Source organism: Chenopodium album, chromosome 11, assembly GCF_948465745.1.
Source record: "Chenopodium album chromosome 11, dcCheAlbu1.1, whole genome shotgun sequence".
Taxonomy (NCBI): Eukaryota; Viridiplantae; Streptophyta; class Magnoliopsida; order Caryophyllales; family Amaranthaceae; genus Chenopodium; species Chenopodium album.
In genome coordinates, this window is record NC_137844.1 from 17942783 (window position 1) to 17959458 (window position 16676).

Sequence of the window (16676 nt, forward strand, 5' to 3'; positions counted from 1 at the left end):
TAATTAAGCTCAGCTAACATTTACATCACACGTAATTTTTTTTTTCGACAGAATTAATATATTGGATCAACTTCACAAAATATAAAGTATACGGGGTAATATATAAAGATAAAGATAAGGAAAAACAAATATATACTTCGACAATATAGTTTCTATCATATATTCAAATCCGAACATTATAAATTACTCTGTATTTCATATAAATTTAATATAGATCATTATTATTTTTGGTAAAGCCGAACTGAGGCCTTAGTTGATGGTAGAATAATAAGTTAATAACCCATGCACGAACGAAAGTATGTTTAGGACTTGTTATATTGGCCTTATCTAGATAGTATTCACCAAAGCAAAGGAGGACCTTAGTTGAGACTAGATTTTAAAGTAACAGTACCACATGATGAGTTAATAATAGCATTAGTAGGATACTATGTGTTGATAATTAAAAAAATTTATTGCCAAATAAGCATGCAAAATAAACTTTCTTTGAGTTATATCAACCTGTGAACTGGTTGGTGTTAAGAATAGAATTTAAGTTGCATGTTATGATTAAGTTGCTTCTAATTTGACTACCTGTTAAAATTTCTGCCTTAAGATTGTGGTTCTGGAAAATGGAACGGTTGTTGAGTAGGGATCTCATGAGGTTCATATGTCGAAGGCTGGTAAAAACTCTCAGCTCTGGGCTCAGCAGAACAATACTGCTGATTTTGTCGATTCAGAATTTCAGATCAGCTGCCAAGTTGCAAACCTAGGCACATCTGAGGAAGCTTTCAAGCAGCAGACAAATGAATTACATCAAGGTTTTTTGCTAGTTGGGGCTCAGTTTACAACAGTTGGGACTGAGGGTCAACCAACGAACCCAACTCGACCCACCCACAACCCACCTAATTCACGAACCCAGTTTGATCAGCTCACAACCCACCTGCCTCACAAACCCAGCTCGACCCACTTGCGACCCACCTAACCCACAAACCCAACCCTAGTGTGTCCATTTTCTTCATCCCAGACCAAGGCCCGGCCCATCCTACCCAAAATCCGGGTCAGTCCTATGTCAAGCTACCCCAACCCACTAACCACCTAACCCTGACCAGCCCACCCAGCTCGCACAGTGACCACCTCTACCCAAGATCAACTGTTGTTATTAACATTTTTTAAAATCAAAATGCCCCGTGAACTAAAGTGACCCAAGCCGGCCAAAGCAATGCAAATATTTAAAAAGGCTATGAAGGACACACTAGGCTTGCTACTTTCGTTTTTTTTCCATTTTAATCCCACTAGCCATACAATAACTCCCATTAAAAATAAGCAATGACTAGCAACAATAGAGCTTTTATTTAGAGGCAAAGGAAGTTTTACAGTGTAGTCATAAATCATGATAACATTATGGTATTAAAGTGAGACAATATGGAAAATAGAGCTATGAAGAACTGCATATGGTATTAAACGCCAGTAGCGACAGTACTTTGTACAGCAGCCAAGGTGTGGTGAATGCATAATTGCTTCAGGATATATAACCCAACACAAGTAAAAGCATAAACAAGCGAGACCTTAATAATAACTACATAGCCTCAAAGGTTTACGCTGAGAATTGACAGAAATCAGTCCGAATACAGTAACTACTGATCAATGCACCTAGATATAAGATGGATTACTGCATTTATTCAATAAAGAAATTTTCCTGAAGACCTACTATTACATATAAGGAGACCACCTGAGTGGATTCTCTCCCGCTGTATCCATCTTTCTGAAAGGAAACCCTCATTGCTTGTAAGCTTTAGATAATCATCTATATCCACCTGCGATTTTCTGGGCACTCGAGATAAAAGTTGGCTTTTGTAGCTCTCAACTACTCCAGATTTGCTGGAATTTCCTACATCCAAAGAGAAGCTATTGGCAACTCCAGGACTCCAACTCCCACGGCTACTTTTGGAACTTGAACTTTGTTCTTGCTCATCCCCAGCATTCATCTGCCAATCCAATGTAGAGAGTTAAAAAACGTTGTTATAGGCAACTTTAATAGTGAGACTTGTATTGGATCCCAACATAGTTTTCTACATGCCATTTTACAAACTCACATGACCACTAATTGTTGAACTCCATTTTCCAATAACAAAACTCGTATGACCCACAATCTTTTTTACGTTTACTACAGTGTTGAAAAAAAAGTGTGAACATTATCATGACTTGAAACAACTATTTAATGGAAATGGTTTTATTCAGAAGCCACAGAGTCTAGAATCCACCAGTTATGAGCCACAAACCGAGAAATTTTCAAGACCCTCTTGAGATCTCCATTGGAGATAATCAATTGGCAACAAGGTTATTTTCTTACAAAAAATTCTACGAAAGCAATCCCCAAATGCTAGGAAAGGAAGGAAATTCTCCACTGAACCTTTGCCATTTTGGTTTTACCACAGAAAACAGAGATGAAAAAATTGACTGTTAGCAATAATTAACAGTAGTTTTATCTCATCTTTAAAATTGTTAATTTAGTATAGCAACAAAGTTTTTACCCACATTGGGTGAGATGAAAAATTATACTCTCTAGTTTCTCAATCTCACCACGGCTGTTTTAGAAGACAAAACATCCATTCAAATACAATGAAATAACCCAACTATTACTTGTATCTAAACAACCATTGGAGTTTAGCATATTACATGATTAAAGCTAACAGTTACAGAGTGGAATGTTTGAAATTTTTGTAACACCCAACCAATTTGAAAGTAGTATGGTAAAGGGTATAAAGAAGTAATTTACTTGTAGCGCTAGTAATTTACCTTTTTATCTTTTGAGATAAACCATCAACTATTACATTAATCCAGTCAATTAAGCTTTGCCTTCTATAATTCTGTAAACTATGACCACTTCAACACTTGAACAAACCTCTTTTATCCAACAATAGAAGAGTAAATGCTATAGGAGAGTAAGGAGATCATACATGTACTTTTATTTTAATATTTTATGATGTATGGTCTCCTTACTCTCTCCTATAGCATTAGCTCTTCTATGACCAGGTTTTGCTTCACATTAACTAAGATACTCTAGTTCTTGAACAAACTTCCAAAAGCCCCCCATCCTCCCAAAAAAAAAAAAAGAAGAAAGACACCTAGTGTGGACTGATCATTTATTCTCTTCCTATCTAAGTTTTCCATGAATACAACTGCAATTGTGGACTTACGGTTCTTGATAGACAACATGCATAATAAAAAATAAAAAATAAATAAAAAGCACACTTCAGGTGGTCATATGCCTTTTGTGGTATAGAAGAACCGAATTTGATGAGAGGCATACCCCTTGAGGCACATGTCAATTTTTCCACATTTTTTAATTACTTATTATATGTGTCTCACTTCAAAGCAGCGCAATGGGCAAAATAAATTCACTTTTTCTCAAAATCACTTGAAAGAACATATAAATACTTCCTCCGTTCTTATATAATCGCAATGTTCGAAATTTTGCACTATTCACACAACCTTCTTTGACCGTCTTTTATGATTCATTCATTAAAAAAGAAATAGTCATATGAGTTCTTGTTACATTTGTCTTGGTACACTTTCAAAATATTAAAATTTCATAATTTTTAATTAAGTATAATTAAAGATATTAATGGTAACTCCCTCCATCCCCGAATAATTGACACGTTGGCCTTTTTTTTCACTATTCACATACTAAGTTTGACCATAGTTTTAAAGTAACGTAACAAATCGAATTTTATCTTGAAACATGTTAGATAGGTATTAACTAACAACATAATTCAAGATAAATTCTTTTACAGTTTCAAGATAAAAGATAGGTATTATGGAGCTTTAAGTTAATACCTATCTTTCAAAAAGAAAAGAAAAAAAAAAAAAAAAAAAAAATGGGTATTAACTTAGAGCTCCATAATAGCACCTTTCTAAATTCTTTTACTAACATTTATAATATATTCAAGGTCAAAATATTGCATTGACATGTGTACTAATTTTGACTATGCTAATTATTCTGATACAAAAAGGAGTATAAAAGTGCATTAGAAAGCATAAAAACTCTAACGTTGCAATTAAAAAAGAACACGGGAAGTACACATTTTTAAGTTGTAACAACTGAGAATTTTCAAACCTTAAATTCCAGCATATGTTATATATCTATATTACACATGTATTTGTACTATAAAGAATTCATTTGTAAGTCCTTACTTTTCATCGTTTAATTGTTTGTAACAAGTTTTTTTAAAGAGTTACTATATATATAAATCTCTAAATTCACATATCTTCTTCCATTATCAATTATAAGCCCTTACTTTTCATCTTTTAATCGTTGTATGAAATCACTTGACCATATTGCATTGAATGTAGTTCCACCTTTGTCATTCCCAACAATGCTTCAACTGCCTCATCCTTTTATGGTCGTTACCATATCAAATATCCTTAAACAAAACACCACAAATTATTTATCATTGCATGTCCTTATTTTTTATCTTGTAACCGTTTGTAACAAGTATTTTTTTTTGTAAAGAGTCATGCATTTCTCCAATTTTGCATATTATCTTCTCATATTGAGTAATTCAATTGTAAATTTTTACTTTTCATCTTTTGATTCTTTATAACAATTTATTTTTATTTATTTTTTTTTTTTTGAAAGAGTTAAGTGAATTCAACTGACTCGTCTTCGTATGGTCACCACCTTATCAAATATCTTTAAACAAAACACCACAAATTATCTATCGTTGAAACTACACTTGTTAGTATGGTTGACTTTAAGTTCTTAAATAGTTCATACACACCACTATTTGAAACTATTACTCATGAGATTGTTTACTCTAGTCTCTAGCAACACATCCTACATCACTTGGGTTTGTCAAGCTATATAAATTATTGTTTGGTTCTTTTTATTGGAAACCTAAGACCCACCATTTTCCCACTTTTTTCTTGTACTTCCACTAGAAAGGAAACACAGGACATTCTGGCACACTTATGGCCTTATGCCCACCAATCCCGACGACATTAAACTTCCACAAGCAAACTTCTGGCTCATTACAAAGGTACTTCAAAAATATCAACATATACAAATGCAATTAGAGTCCCTGTTCAATCAGCATGTTATTTTTGCGGGTTATTCTAAGCCAAAGGAGCTCATCAAACAAGACCTTGAAGGCTAGACAGCTCTAAATATCAATCATTGATTCGCTAAATGGTTGTGACTCATTAATTTAATGAGCTTCGTGAAAATTACTTATATGTAAGGTAAGCATCAGTACTCAATTTTCCTCCATTATTACCCCATCACCTCTTCTACTACTTTTTCCCCCACCAAACTAAGTCTCATAAAGTCATAAGCACCATATTATTAACTGTAAGGCTGCTGGATATTATCTAAAGTAAAACGTCAATACCAAAGGGTATGGGTTACTGAGGCAAATGCCAATGGTGCCATGCTTATGGTCATTATCTCTGTATCTTCACGTAAAATTTCCGCAAACCCATCCTACCCTCCCACCACCATCAAACCCACAACAATTACCAAAAGCCAACTTGTCCATGGTAACCCAACTCACCTCAGCCCCCTTTTAGCTGTTAGATATTAGAGCTTCTCACCATGTCCCTTGTGGTCTAACTAGATAGGGACCCTTCTTTTATTCTAGCCTTGTCTATTGTCAAAGCTCGGGTAATTAATTGGCATCATAGATTCATAAACTTGGCCATCCATCTTTAGCTATTTTCAAATTTTTATTTTCACAATTTAAACTGAAAGTCTTTAGTTCTTCAGTTTTAAATTTTTAATAGTGAATTATGTCAATGTAATAAGAGTCATAAGCTCCCTTCTACCGATCAATTTTAGTTCCTCATTTCTCTTGAGCTAGTTTACATTGATTTATGGACATCTCCAAATTATTTTATAAATGGATTCAGACATCATGACATTATAGTTGATCATTTCACGAATTACATATGGATTTTTCCACTCAAAATAATTTTGACACAAAATCCGTGTTCATTAGGTTCAAAGCATTAGTTCAAATTTACTTTTTTTTGAAAGTCAAATAAATACATCTTATTCTAATAATGGTGGAGAACAAATAGGAATTTAGGCAATATTCTATTGTATCATGTGGTTCAATTAATTTAAACATATTGATAGCAATTAGAAATCATTTTGACAAAATGTCTCAGATCAGTAAAAGCAAAGTCAAACTGTTACTCTTTATATTGAACATACCCTGAAAATCCTCGATATGTCAAATGGGGGGGTGTTTAACCAGTAACAACTTCTCTTGTAGGAAGTAACACAGATCAATGCTTTGATCAAGATAAAATATGAAAGCTTTTCATTTGGTTCAGGGTTCTTACACTTGGTGACATGAAATAATAAAGCAAGTGATTCAATTTTTTCTTTAGTTTTTCTATGGCGTTCCACACCAATTCATAAAAGTATCAGCTGTTGGTAACTTTGCAATCATGCGAAGCATCATTCAATTATAATTAATCAATTATGTAAGCAAATTTGACAAGATAATATGTCAACGATACCATAAACAGTAATGCATGGACGTAGCAAACTATAAGGTGCAAATATCAAACAGTACATTACCTCCTGTGAACCCTGTAGAACAGTTGTTGGAGTTGTAGGATGTTGCTTATCATCACTGCCCAGAAGAGGAGTACTATCATCGCCGGTCTCCCACTTCAACCAAGGAAGAACAACCCCATCCATTTCACCAGGAAGCAAATCAGATCTCATTGGACTTTTAAAAGATTCTGTATCTCCATATTGCCAGGTTGGCTTTACTGCACCTCCAAAAACAGAACTGGTATCACTCCTTTCACCATCATATGATGAGATATCAGTTTCTTCAACACTGGAAATAAATTCGTCAATAATTTTATCAGCCTCTTCTACCAATTGCTTAGGCATTCTGGTTGTGTCAGTACTTCTCTGAAATTCACAAATGGAGAGTTTCAGAAACTGCCTAAATAAATGACAAGCAAACGATTTTTTCTTGAATGAGATGTGCACTTCCTGTGCTTCTAAAGCAGTGAGGATCCCTGGTTAACATAATATGTACCTTTCTTCCTCTAGCAGCTCTTTTAACAGGAGTGCTCTTTGGATGAGGAAGCAGTTCTCCAACAATTTTTTTTAGCTCTTTACCACGCTCCTCCTCCAACATTATTTCAGCAAGAAGTTCTTGTTTACGCTTTTCAGACTGTGACAAGCAGAGGATTAGCATACAGTATTACGGTTATTTGACTATCAGATCAACAGCAGTTGATAAACACTCAGCGGTTGAGATGAACCTTACCATCAAATGATTTCTGACTATAACGAATAATGAACACATGCATGACTTCATACTAAATAATTAAGCAATAAGGCATACACTAAGACCTACCTCTTCCAGTTTTGACTTATAATTCCTTCTAACAGTTGAAACAGCCTTAAGAGCATCAGAGTCTGATGACTGAAGACCATTGTTACTAGCCAACTCTGACAGTTGGTTCTCAGCCTTAACCTGTACATACATGCTGTCAGTTATTTTTCTTAGGACAGCTCCCAAAAAGGAAAGCATAAGAAACAGATAGTGTTAAGGAAATATTTTAACTCAAACACCTGAAGAGAAACCAAACCTGTCTATAATCTAGCCTAATATCTTTGGCAGGATTCGTATAGTCTTTTTGCAATGCTTTGGACCATTGCCCATGTCCACTTGCCTGTGGTTCCTGTAAGTCATGAAAAATATAATGAAGGTGCGGTACACATAAGAGTAAAGATTCAGACACATAAAAGACAATTAATTTGGATAACAGCAAGCAAATCACTAACTGTACCCAACGCCTCCTTCCTAAATTCATATATTAAAAAATAGAAAAAGAAAAAAATACACACTTCAGAACATAACCTTATTTTGTTTGCAGGCAGTTTGCACGTCTTTCGTTCTCCGGTTAGCATTGTAACAAGCATCATTCCCTTCATCATCAGTTAGGGTGGAGGAATAGCTCTGAGAGTTATAAACAAAAGTTTTAGAATATAATAAGCAGGATACCTAGATGCTTAAAGATGAGTATAACTGTATTAGTACAACACTGAACCACCGAGAGAAATGCTCCAGTCCAAACAGCTTTTTGAGGTAAGCAAGTTATAATGAACCTACAGTAGAAAGCATCAGCAGGTTTGGAATGGAAAGAGAGATAAGGTGGCACTTACAGAGTACCCATCATATGACCTCAAGAGATCTTTCTGGCTAGAGGACCTCCGCAATCCTCTCTGCTGATTAGAAGATGTTGGCTGCATTGCAGGCTTTTGTTTGCTCCACATGTTAAGATCTTTGGCTTTCACAAGACTCCTGTTTTTCTGAATGTGTTCATTCTGTAATTCCAAGTAATCAGAAGCCGTGACATACAAAAATCAAGAGATAAGTCACTTGCTAGAAGGTGCTAACACAATCAGCAAACTTGTTTGCAATATTATCAGCTAAAAAAGAAAAGGAAAGAAAACTAATTCAGCAACATGTGTAGTCAGGAAGTCTCTTAACTAATAGTCTACCTCTGAAGATTGTATTCTCTTTCTCAAGTCATATCAATATTTCCTCCATTTCTCAATACTTGCAACAATTTGACTTTCATGCTTGACACATAGTTTTGATGATTAACATCTTAAGTTATCTACGAGGAAATAATTTCAAAGTATACACTAACTGTTACCCAGAAACAATTTACAAATTAACATTATTCCTTTTTATATCTCAATATATAAATGTGGTCAAATTTAATAAGTAGATGGTACAAATAATTAGCGTTGCATGTATTACCTCCTCTTTTTTTTTCTTTTCTTTTTTTTTTTTTTTTTTGTTAGACTCACTTATTATACTGTAGATAGTTTAAAAGTTGTGTGGGTGTAAGAAATAGTAAGTTTGTAAAACGGTAGGAGGGAGGATGTAAAAGATGGGTGGGACTAAGAAAAAGTAAGAGAGGTAGTATGGAAAGGGATAAATATCGTGAGGTAAGAGGGAAAGATGGTAGGGTATGCCAAAAATGGAATATAACTGAAGAGCAGCTGTAAATGGGAAAAAGAGTAGGAAACAAAAAAACCTAGAGGTAGTGTAAGTTAAGACAAACAGGAAGTATATTTTTGGAACCTTTGAAGTAGGCTTTGGGCACTTTTATTGCTGACCATTCTACTTGCCATGCTTGGCCAGAGAGAGGGGAAGACTAGGTCACTCACCACCATACTCCAAGGATGTTTGAACTTTGAACTGGCCCAGTTTCACAAGATACACAGAGAGGTGCTTATGGGAAAATGCACACTTTCTAATGACTGAAAGCTAAAATAATGCATTTGTAGCATTGACGTCCAAAAATCATCAAATTGCCTCGACAATACTTATTACTGTTATTAGAAGTAACAAATATATTTGTAAACTGTGACAATAACTAGTAGTTGTCTTCAATGATGCACTGTCGGCAGATTTCAATTCATCCTAATATATACCAGTTATTATCTAAGAGCTGGCAGATTCACATTAACACAAACAGATAATTTTATAAACAACTCTTATAAAGGGTGAAAAAGACCACTGGAATCAGGATCCTTCGCAATGATTTCAATTGATATTTTTATCCCTTCACCAGATATCACCCATTTTGCACAATACACATACATGCATACACAACTGGCTATAACATTTTTGTACTCTACAAACAGACACCCAATCCCACAAGTGAGTTAACAGATCCTCATTTTATCTGTCTTCCCTAAAGAATGAATAAAATAAGTCATTACTCTACTTTCCTTTTCCTTCCCATTTTCTGGTTATCCAATATATTACTTTCTCCTAAGTTTAAATTTGAGTAACCCACCTCCACATATTCATACATAATATGTATGCCTACATGGGACTAGGTCATTGCAAACCACCTCAAAGCTTGGTGGCAACCTGGTCATTTCACTTCCCCCACCTCCCACCCTTTTCTCTCTTGTATATTACCCACTCGTAAAGATCCAAGTAAAGAAGTAAGATTGTAACCCTACAAAAGTGCCCTAAGAAGACAATCTAATCATTAATACAGCATGGACCGATAGTCCAAAAGATGTTTTGATTTTTTCTGATGGAGTCCAAGGAAGTGATCTAGCATATGACTTCCAGACTAAGAAAGAGGCTGAAACTCACTCGGCTGTCTAGCGCCCTGCCAAGAAAGCACAACAATTGAAATGGGTAGTCCGTCGCTCCTCCGCTGTGTCTGTGCTCCCCCCGTGGGTTGGGGGTCGCGAATTTCCCATTTCAATGGGGCCCCTTCTTTCCAGCGGTAGAGGCAGGACCAGTAGTAACAACGGGAACACTAGGTGTCTTTTTTGCTACCGCTCTGAAAGCTTCCCTCAGTAAGACTATTTGAGACAGCACAGCATACACAAGAGCTATCAGGTGGGTCAAGGAAAATGTGGAAATGATGAAGATAACATGCTCACAGTTACAACATTTTGGTTGTTAGAACTATATTTGCCATTTTTACTCATCAAATTAAACAAAAAATGAAGTCATATAGGTAAAACTGCAAAATTTTGTAGACATTTATGTCAAATCTTTATTAATTCTTGTGACATGAAATATTGTGTCAAATAGTATGCCTATAAAATTCAAGCAATAATCGATATACATGCTCTCCAAAGATAGCCTAGGTAACACCTAATTAGGTAACTAATTACTCGGTTTTGTATTAGTTGATATATATTTCTTTTTGGGAAAAATTCTTTTTAGTTGACACATTTCTATTTTTGGTAAGTTTTGTGATGTAAAATTCCTATATTACCCTTATATAACATTAATTTTAAACAAAATTACCTACTTTTTCTCTAATATTTGATTAGTTACACCATTTGCACTTAACAACTCCCTTTATGTCTATGACCCACCCCACCCATCCAGCATTCATCATCTGGCTTTTGATGAATTCACACCTATCTAATCTTTTGCCTCATAATAATAGTCCACTAATACTTCCCTGCCATTGAATAGGGCTGAAAATTAATGAGGAATCTATCAAATCTATGGCAACGTTTGGTTAAATGTAAAACATTTTCAATAAAAGATTATTTTTCATGGAAAATATGTTTTCAAGGAAAACCACAATTACATTCAGTTTTCCTTTGTTTAGTTCCTTACAAAAAAAGTTATGCTAACTTTCGTTTCATGTTATGTGCAACATTTACTAAAAATAGAATATACAAGTTATGTGCAACAAATGTTTTATTTTCATTTTAAATTGTCAAATCCCTCTATCTCTCTCATCATCGCATGCATCTCTATCTTTCTTTCTCCATTTAACACTAAAACCCAAATTTCACCTTGGAGTTCGTGACAAGCTCTTTGTTGCACATAATATGACACGGAAGTAATAGAAAAGTTATAATTAGGAGGTGAAAATTAAGGATGGATGAGAGAAAAGTATAAAGGAGTTAAGGTATAGGGAGGTAAAAGTGGCTTCCTTTATTTTACAAAGGAAAATGTTTTTCACCAAATCACCACTAAAAATGCAATTTTTCACCCATTTACAAACCAAACAAAGGAAAATGAAATGAAATGGAAAATTTGTTTTTATATCAAACCAAACGAGTTCTATGATTTTTGGATTTTTTTTTTTTTAATAGTTGCAACAATTAAAGATAAACACTTGTATTCATAACTTTAATTATTAATATCTTTACTTTTCTATTAAAGAAAACTAAAAAAAAACACACAAAATTAAAATTATAAAATGAGATTAACCAACAATACTTTGCAATTTGCATAATATCTTATTTTTTAAAATTTAATAAAAAATTATAGTCAAATTTCATACTCCCTATGTTCGTTTTGTTTGTTACATTTTGACTTTTATAATTGACTTATAAAAACTCATAGTATAAACACACAAAAATATAAACATCAAAATTATATAATGTGGGGATTGTGTTAGATTTGGCTTGATATGTATTTTCAAAATATCAAATTTTTATAATTTTAACTCATATTCAATTGATTGTATTCATGATTAAGCGTGTGCATCAGAGATTGTAACAATCAAAATGTAACATATAAAAAGGACGGAGGGGCACATAATACTCCATAGTGTAAACATCCAATCCCTATGATCTTAAAAAACGAAGGAAAATTGAATTAAATTGACATGAAATTCTCAAAATATTAACCACAAACTCACAAGTATTATCATTTATTTATTACGGAGTACCATCTACCAAATTGGCATATAATCTATGGCATCGAGAACATTAAAAAGATAGCTTCACAAAACAGTGCATATAAACACAAAACCACAATCATACAAACAAAATCCATCGCCCTCTTCAAAAGTTAATACACCCAACATAATGAGTACTTACTTTCTCTCAACATTGATTTATACTCCAAAGAGAAAAAAAAAAAATTTAATATGATAGGTCCTATTAATTAAACTAGCAATTTCAATCCACAAATTGACCCACATCCATACATCACATCAACTTTAAATTCCGCCAAAAATTCAAAACTTCCAACCAAATTAATCAACCAAAAACCCTAATTCTCCAAAAACCACAACAAGATTAAAAATCCCATACCTCAGAATCGCTAATTTGATAATCCCGAGCAACGGAAAGCGACCGCCTCCTTTTAGAAGCACCACCACCATCAAAATCGCCATTTTTCTCGCCAAATTTCTTGCTCCTCAGCTCACCAACCCTAGCCCCACGCCTAGAAACCGACCTTCCTCTCCGATACGACGCCGTTCTATCATCTCTATTTGCAGAAGAAACCTCATCAGAAGTAGTTCGCCCTCTTTCACCAATATCACTCGACGAAAACATCTCAATCGCAAGATCATCGAGACTAATCTCAGGAACACCAGAACCTCGTACTGTATTTACAAATTTACCCCTACGACTCGCCGACGGTGGTTCCTCCGGCGAGACCTCCGTCGGAAGTCGGTGCGAAAAGCGGCTGACACTCCGTGAACGGCGGTGGTGCGACGACGATGATGTGGAGTTCCGACTAGTACTGGAGTTGGAACTGGAATCTCCTCCAATTGATGTTCGCCGTGTTGTAGACCTGAATGCTGCCGTCGCCATTGTTGATGGAGGAGAGAGAAACTGAGAGAGTTGAATTAGGGTTTAGTGAAGAACATTTTTGGAGGAGAGAGAAAATTTGAGCAAAAATGGCGTTGTGTTTGTTCACGGGAAAGAGCTGAATGGAGCTCTTCAAAGTAGTATAATGGCGGAGAAGACGAAATTTGGGGGATTTGAAATTGTGTCGTACATTAATATTTATACGTCTTGAATATTTTATTTTTGGAGCGTTGTATTAATAATTCATTGGTTAATGATTATTAATTTGAAATGGTATGAATTTGAATTATTATTGTTATTTACAACGAGTACAACCATTTAGGACTGGCAAATTGGCAATAATTTTTTGTTCCCTTAATTCATTAACAGCATATGATTTGAAATATTTTGAAACATTTATGTATTTGTGGAGTATGTGGTTGACTTGTTTCTTTATTTTATTTTTTTAAAAAAAAAAAAGAAAAAAGTGTTTTAGGTGTAATAGTGTTGGACAGTTAGGTGGTAGTTGATGCTTTTTTTTTTTTTTTTTTTTAAAGAAGAGTAAGCATGAGCAACAAATGGAGCTATCAAACGTTTCGTGTCATGCTCATGATCGTGCTCAAAGTTAAATGGATTATAAAGTTAAATGGTATATAAATTCATTTTTACCATGTTTATGTTTTAGCTTGTGGTGAAAACACAAGTTAATTTATTTGATAAACAAAAAAAAAATATCAAGGACTATTTTGGACATTTGAAACACTTTAAAAAGGATAAAACTGTATTTTTGCCATGACTAACATGGATACACAAAACGTCGTCTACTCAACGTTCATAGTGCCCCATTGAAGTCCTCCATCCTTCATTGTTTTTTCTCAGAGATAGCCGTGGGAGACAAAAAGGTTAAAACAGAAGCTCTGCAAACCATAAATTTATGCCAAGTTCTTCCCAAATTGGTTGTCTAATATCTTGATTAAACTTTTTCTTTTTCTAATTTTTGTTTTTATTAAGTTCTGTTATTAAGTTATTGGAAATTGAGAAAATTTGGTAAAAACTTACATAAGTTCTTGTATCAGGTTATTGGAAATTGGGAAAATTTGGTAAAAACTTACAATATTGTTAAATTGCATTCTTGTTATCGGTTCTTGTTATAAAATTGATGCTTCTCCCTCCTCCTTATTATTCCTTCCTGATCTCCTCCAATTTTAACACCATATTCAAACACTTTATTCATATCATGTTGTCTGATTATTGATTTTTTTTTTTTAAGTGAGTTATCTCGTGTGTTTGAAAAAAAAAAAAAAAAAAAAAAAAAAAAAAAAAAAAAAAAACCTTATTTTGTGGGTTTTAGGTACTATAATGCGGAATTTCACGAATTATATCCGTTCGCACCTAAACAGGATCTACAAGCATAACACATAAAAAATCACATAATACATACCTTTGACGCGTGATTTCCACAAGTGATTGACTGTCAATTAGGGAGATAATAGAGCCCCAAGCGTTGCTCTTTTACTTAGTCCGCGGGATAGGATTGAACCTCCACTGCTGCTAGGTAGTTGAGCACGAACACTTCGAACCACCTTCTACGGAAAAGTGAGGAGAACGACCACAAACACCACCACCATGCACCACCTTGCACCGGGTGGCTGTACGGTTGTACGGACGTGAGGGAGGGAGTGAGGAGAGAGATTGCATGAGACTAGGGTTTGGTTGCTCACTTGTCAATTCTCAATTGACTGGTTAAGTGTATTTTTACAGACCCTAGGCAAGGCCTCTAGATATACATCATATGTATAATTAGAGTCCAAACCAAGTCCAAACTACTCCTTCTTCAATCCAATAGGTCTAAGATGCACCAATGTGCACCTATTTTAGATGCAACATTAACCCACAAGCCCAATTTTAAACGTGCCCCATTAAAAAAACCTCAAACCAAAATGAGCCTGTAACACCCCCAAATCTCCCTCTACGGAAATACTAGTATAATACGTATAATTATACCGTAGAGATAGACTTGGGCGTGTTACCGCCGCGTGATTACGCAAGGCTACTCATCTTACTAAAAATAACAATATTTTGCAGCGGAAACTTCAATACTCTTCTTTATTAATAATAACCATAAATAGTAACCAAAGTCATGAGTACTTAAAATAGATACAAGACCAAATTCCTAATTTAGTGAAAACCAATCCCGGGACTCCAATGCATCATTTATTGACTCCAACCTGAAAATAAGCAACACTGCTTACCATTACGGTAAACAGGGCGAACCAAAACAAATAAGAAATACGGATTAGCAAAATATGCTACGTACGATAAGTACAAGATAATGTAAACTTAATTTATTTGCAAACATGCTTTTAAAACCAATTCCAATAAATAATCCAATAATTCCAAAACTCATGATTCAAAACCAATTCCAATGATTCAACATTCAAAATAATTGATAAACCAATTCCTTTAAAAAATCCAATTCCTTTTTGAACCAATTTCTTTAAATCCAATTCCTCACCCAAGTGTGCACACCCCCCAAGCTAGTCTCCTTATATTACAAGGCTATTCTTGAGGAAAGACTAGGTCATACAAAGTCCATAATCTTATCAATAAACCAAATCCGCATAGTGGGATTACCAATCAACATGCTTATAAAGCATTAATAATAATATTTCAATGGTTCAATAAATCCAATATAATTCAAACTCCTTTTTAATAATTCCACATACTTTCAAAATCAAAACCTCTTAAATAAATAATTGAGAATAAAATCTCATATTAATAACATTTCAAAATCAATAACTCTTCCTTGAGAAACCTTTTATTTAATTCAATAAACTTTTCAAATCAATTCCTTTAAACATGATAAGTAATTCGATCAAACCATTCAAAACATGATTTAAAAATCAATCATTCAAAATACTTTTATCAATACCTCAAAACATAATTTATTTCAAAATCACAATTCAAATCAATTTAATTCAATCACCAATCAAATCATAAAAAAACATGTTATTCAATCCAATCACTTTCAAAGGTATCCAGCCACCTAACGTACCTTGATCCTTGCTTAGCAAACACACCAAAAGAACTTCAAGAATCTTGATAGAACACACCCTACAAATAAATATATAACCTTAATCAAATAATTAAAAACTCCCAACTATATGTACATGAACCTTTTAATTAATTTTTCATAAACATCATTAAAATATGATTTTATATAATTAAAAATACTCATAATAATAATTTTATATTAATCTCCCATAATAATAATAACAATAATTGAATAAAAGAAGAGAAGAAGAAAAGATAAGAAACCAAGGAAAAGAGAAGAATTGGAATTTCGTAGGAAATAATAGGCAGAACTTGCAGAGGCTAAAACTCCTTTGATATAACTCCGAATTGGGTGATTCTTGAGCCTAACCTCAAGGATTTTTCGAGAGGAACAATCTTCTATGAAACGTCAATACCCCAAAAACTGACCAGAAGTGCCCGAAAATTGGCTTCAAAGATAAACGGGATGATTTGTGTAAAATTGAGAAGAAGAAAAGAAGAGAATTGGTGTGAAGAATGTGAGAGGTATGAAGGGGTATTTATAGGCTAGTATGAGCATGAATTATGGTAGGAAAAT

General features: G+C 34.1%; 1 protein-coding gene across 1 annotated transcript; it reads right to left on the bottom strand.

The window, feature by feature from the left end:
* Positions 1–1442: 1442 nt before the first annotated feature.
* Positions 1443–13366, bottom strand: LOC145568686 (uncharacterized). Its single transcript, XM_081628109.1, has 8 exons — positions 12563–13366; positions 8177–8338; positions 7872–7970; positions 7600–7692; positions 7365–7484; positions 7041–7178; positions 6566–6910; positions 1443–1964 (listed from the first exon to the last, which is right to left on the bottom strand). The coding sequence occupies exons 1-8, from the start codon at positions 13067–13069 to the stop codon at positions 1659–1661; spliced, it is 1770 nt and encodes a 589-aa protein (XP_081484235.1). The 5' UTR covers positions 13070–13366; the 3' UTR covers positions 1443–1658.
* Between the last annotated feature and the right edge of the window lie 3310 nt (positions 13367–16676).

Coding starts and splice junctions, on each gene's coding strand:
- LOC145568686 (XM_081628109.1), bottom strand. CDS start 13,069: ATGGCGACGGCAGCATTCAGGTCTACAACACGGCGAACATCAATTGGA. Junction 8,339..12,562: donor ATCAAATTAGCGATTCTGAG/GTATGGGATTTT, acceptor TTGGAATTACAG/AATGAACACATTCAGAAAAA. Junction 7,179..7,364: donor ATAAGTCAAAACTGGAAGAG/GTAGGTCTTAGT, acceptor TGCTTGTCACAG/TCTGAAAAGCGTAAACAAGA.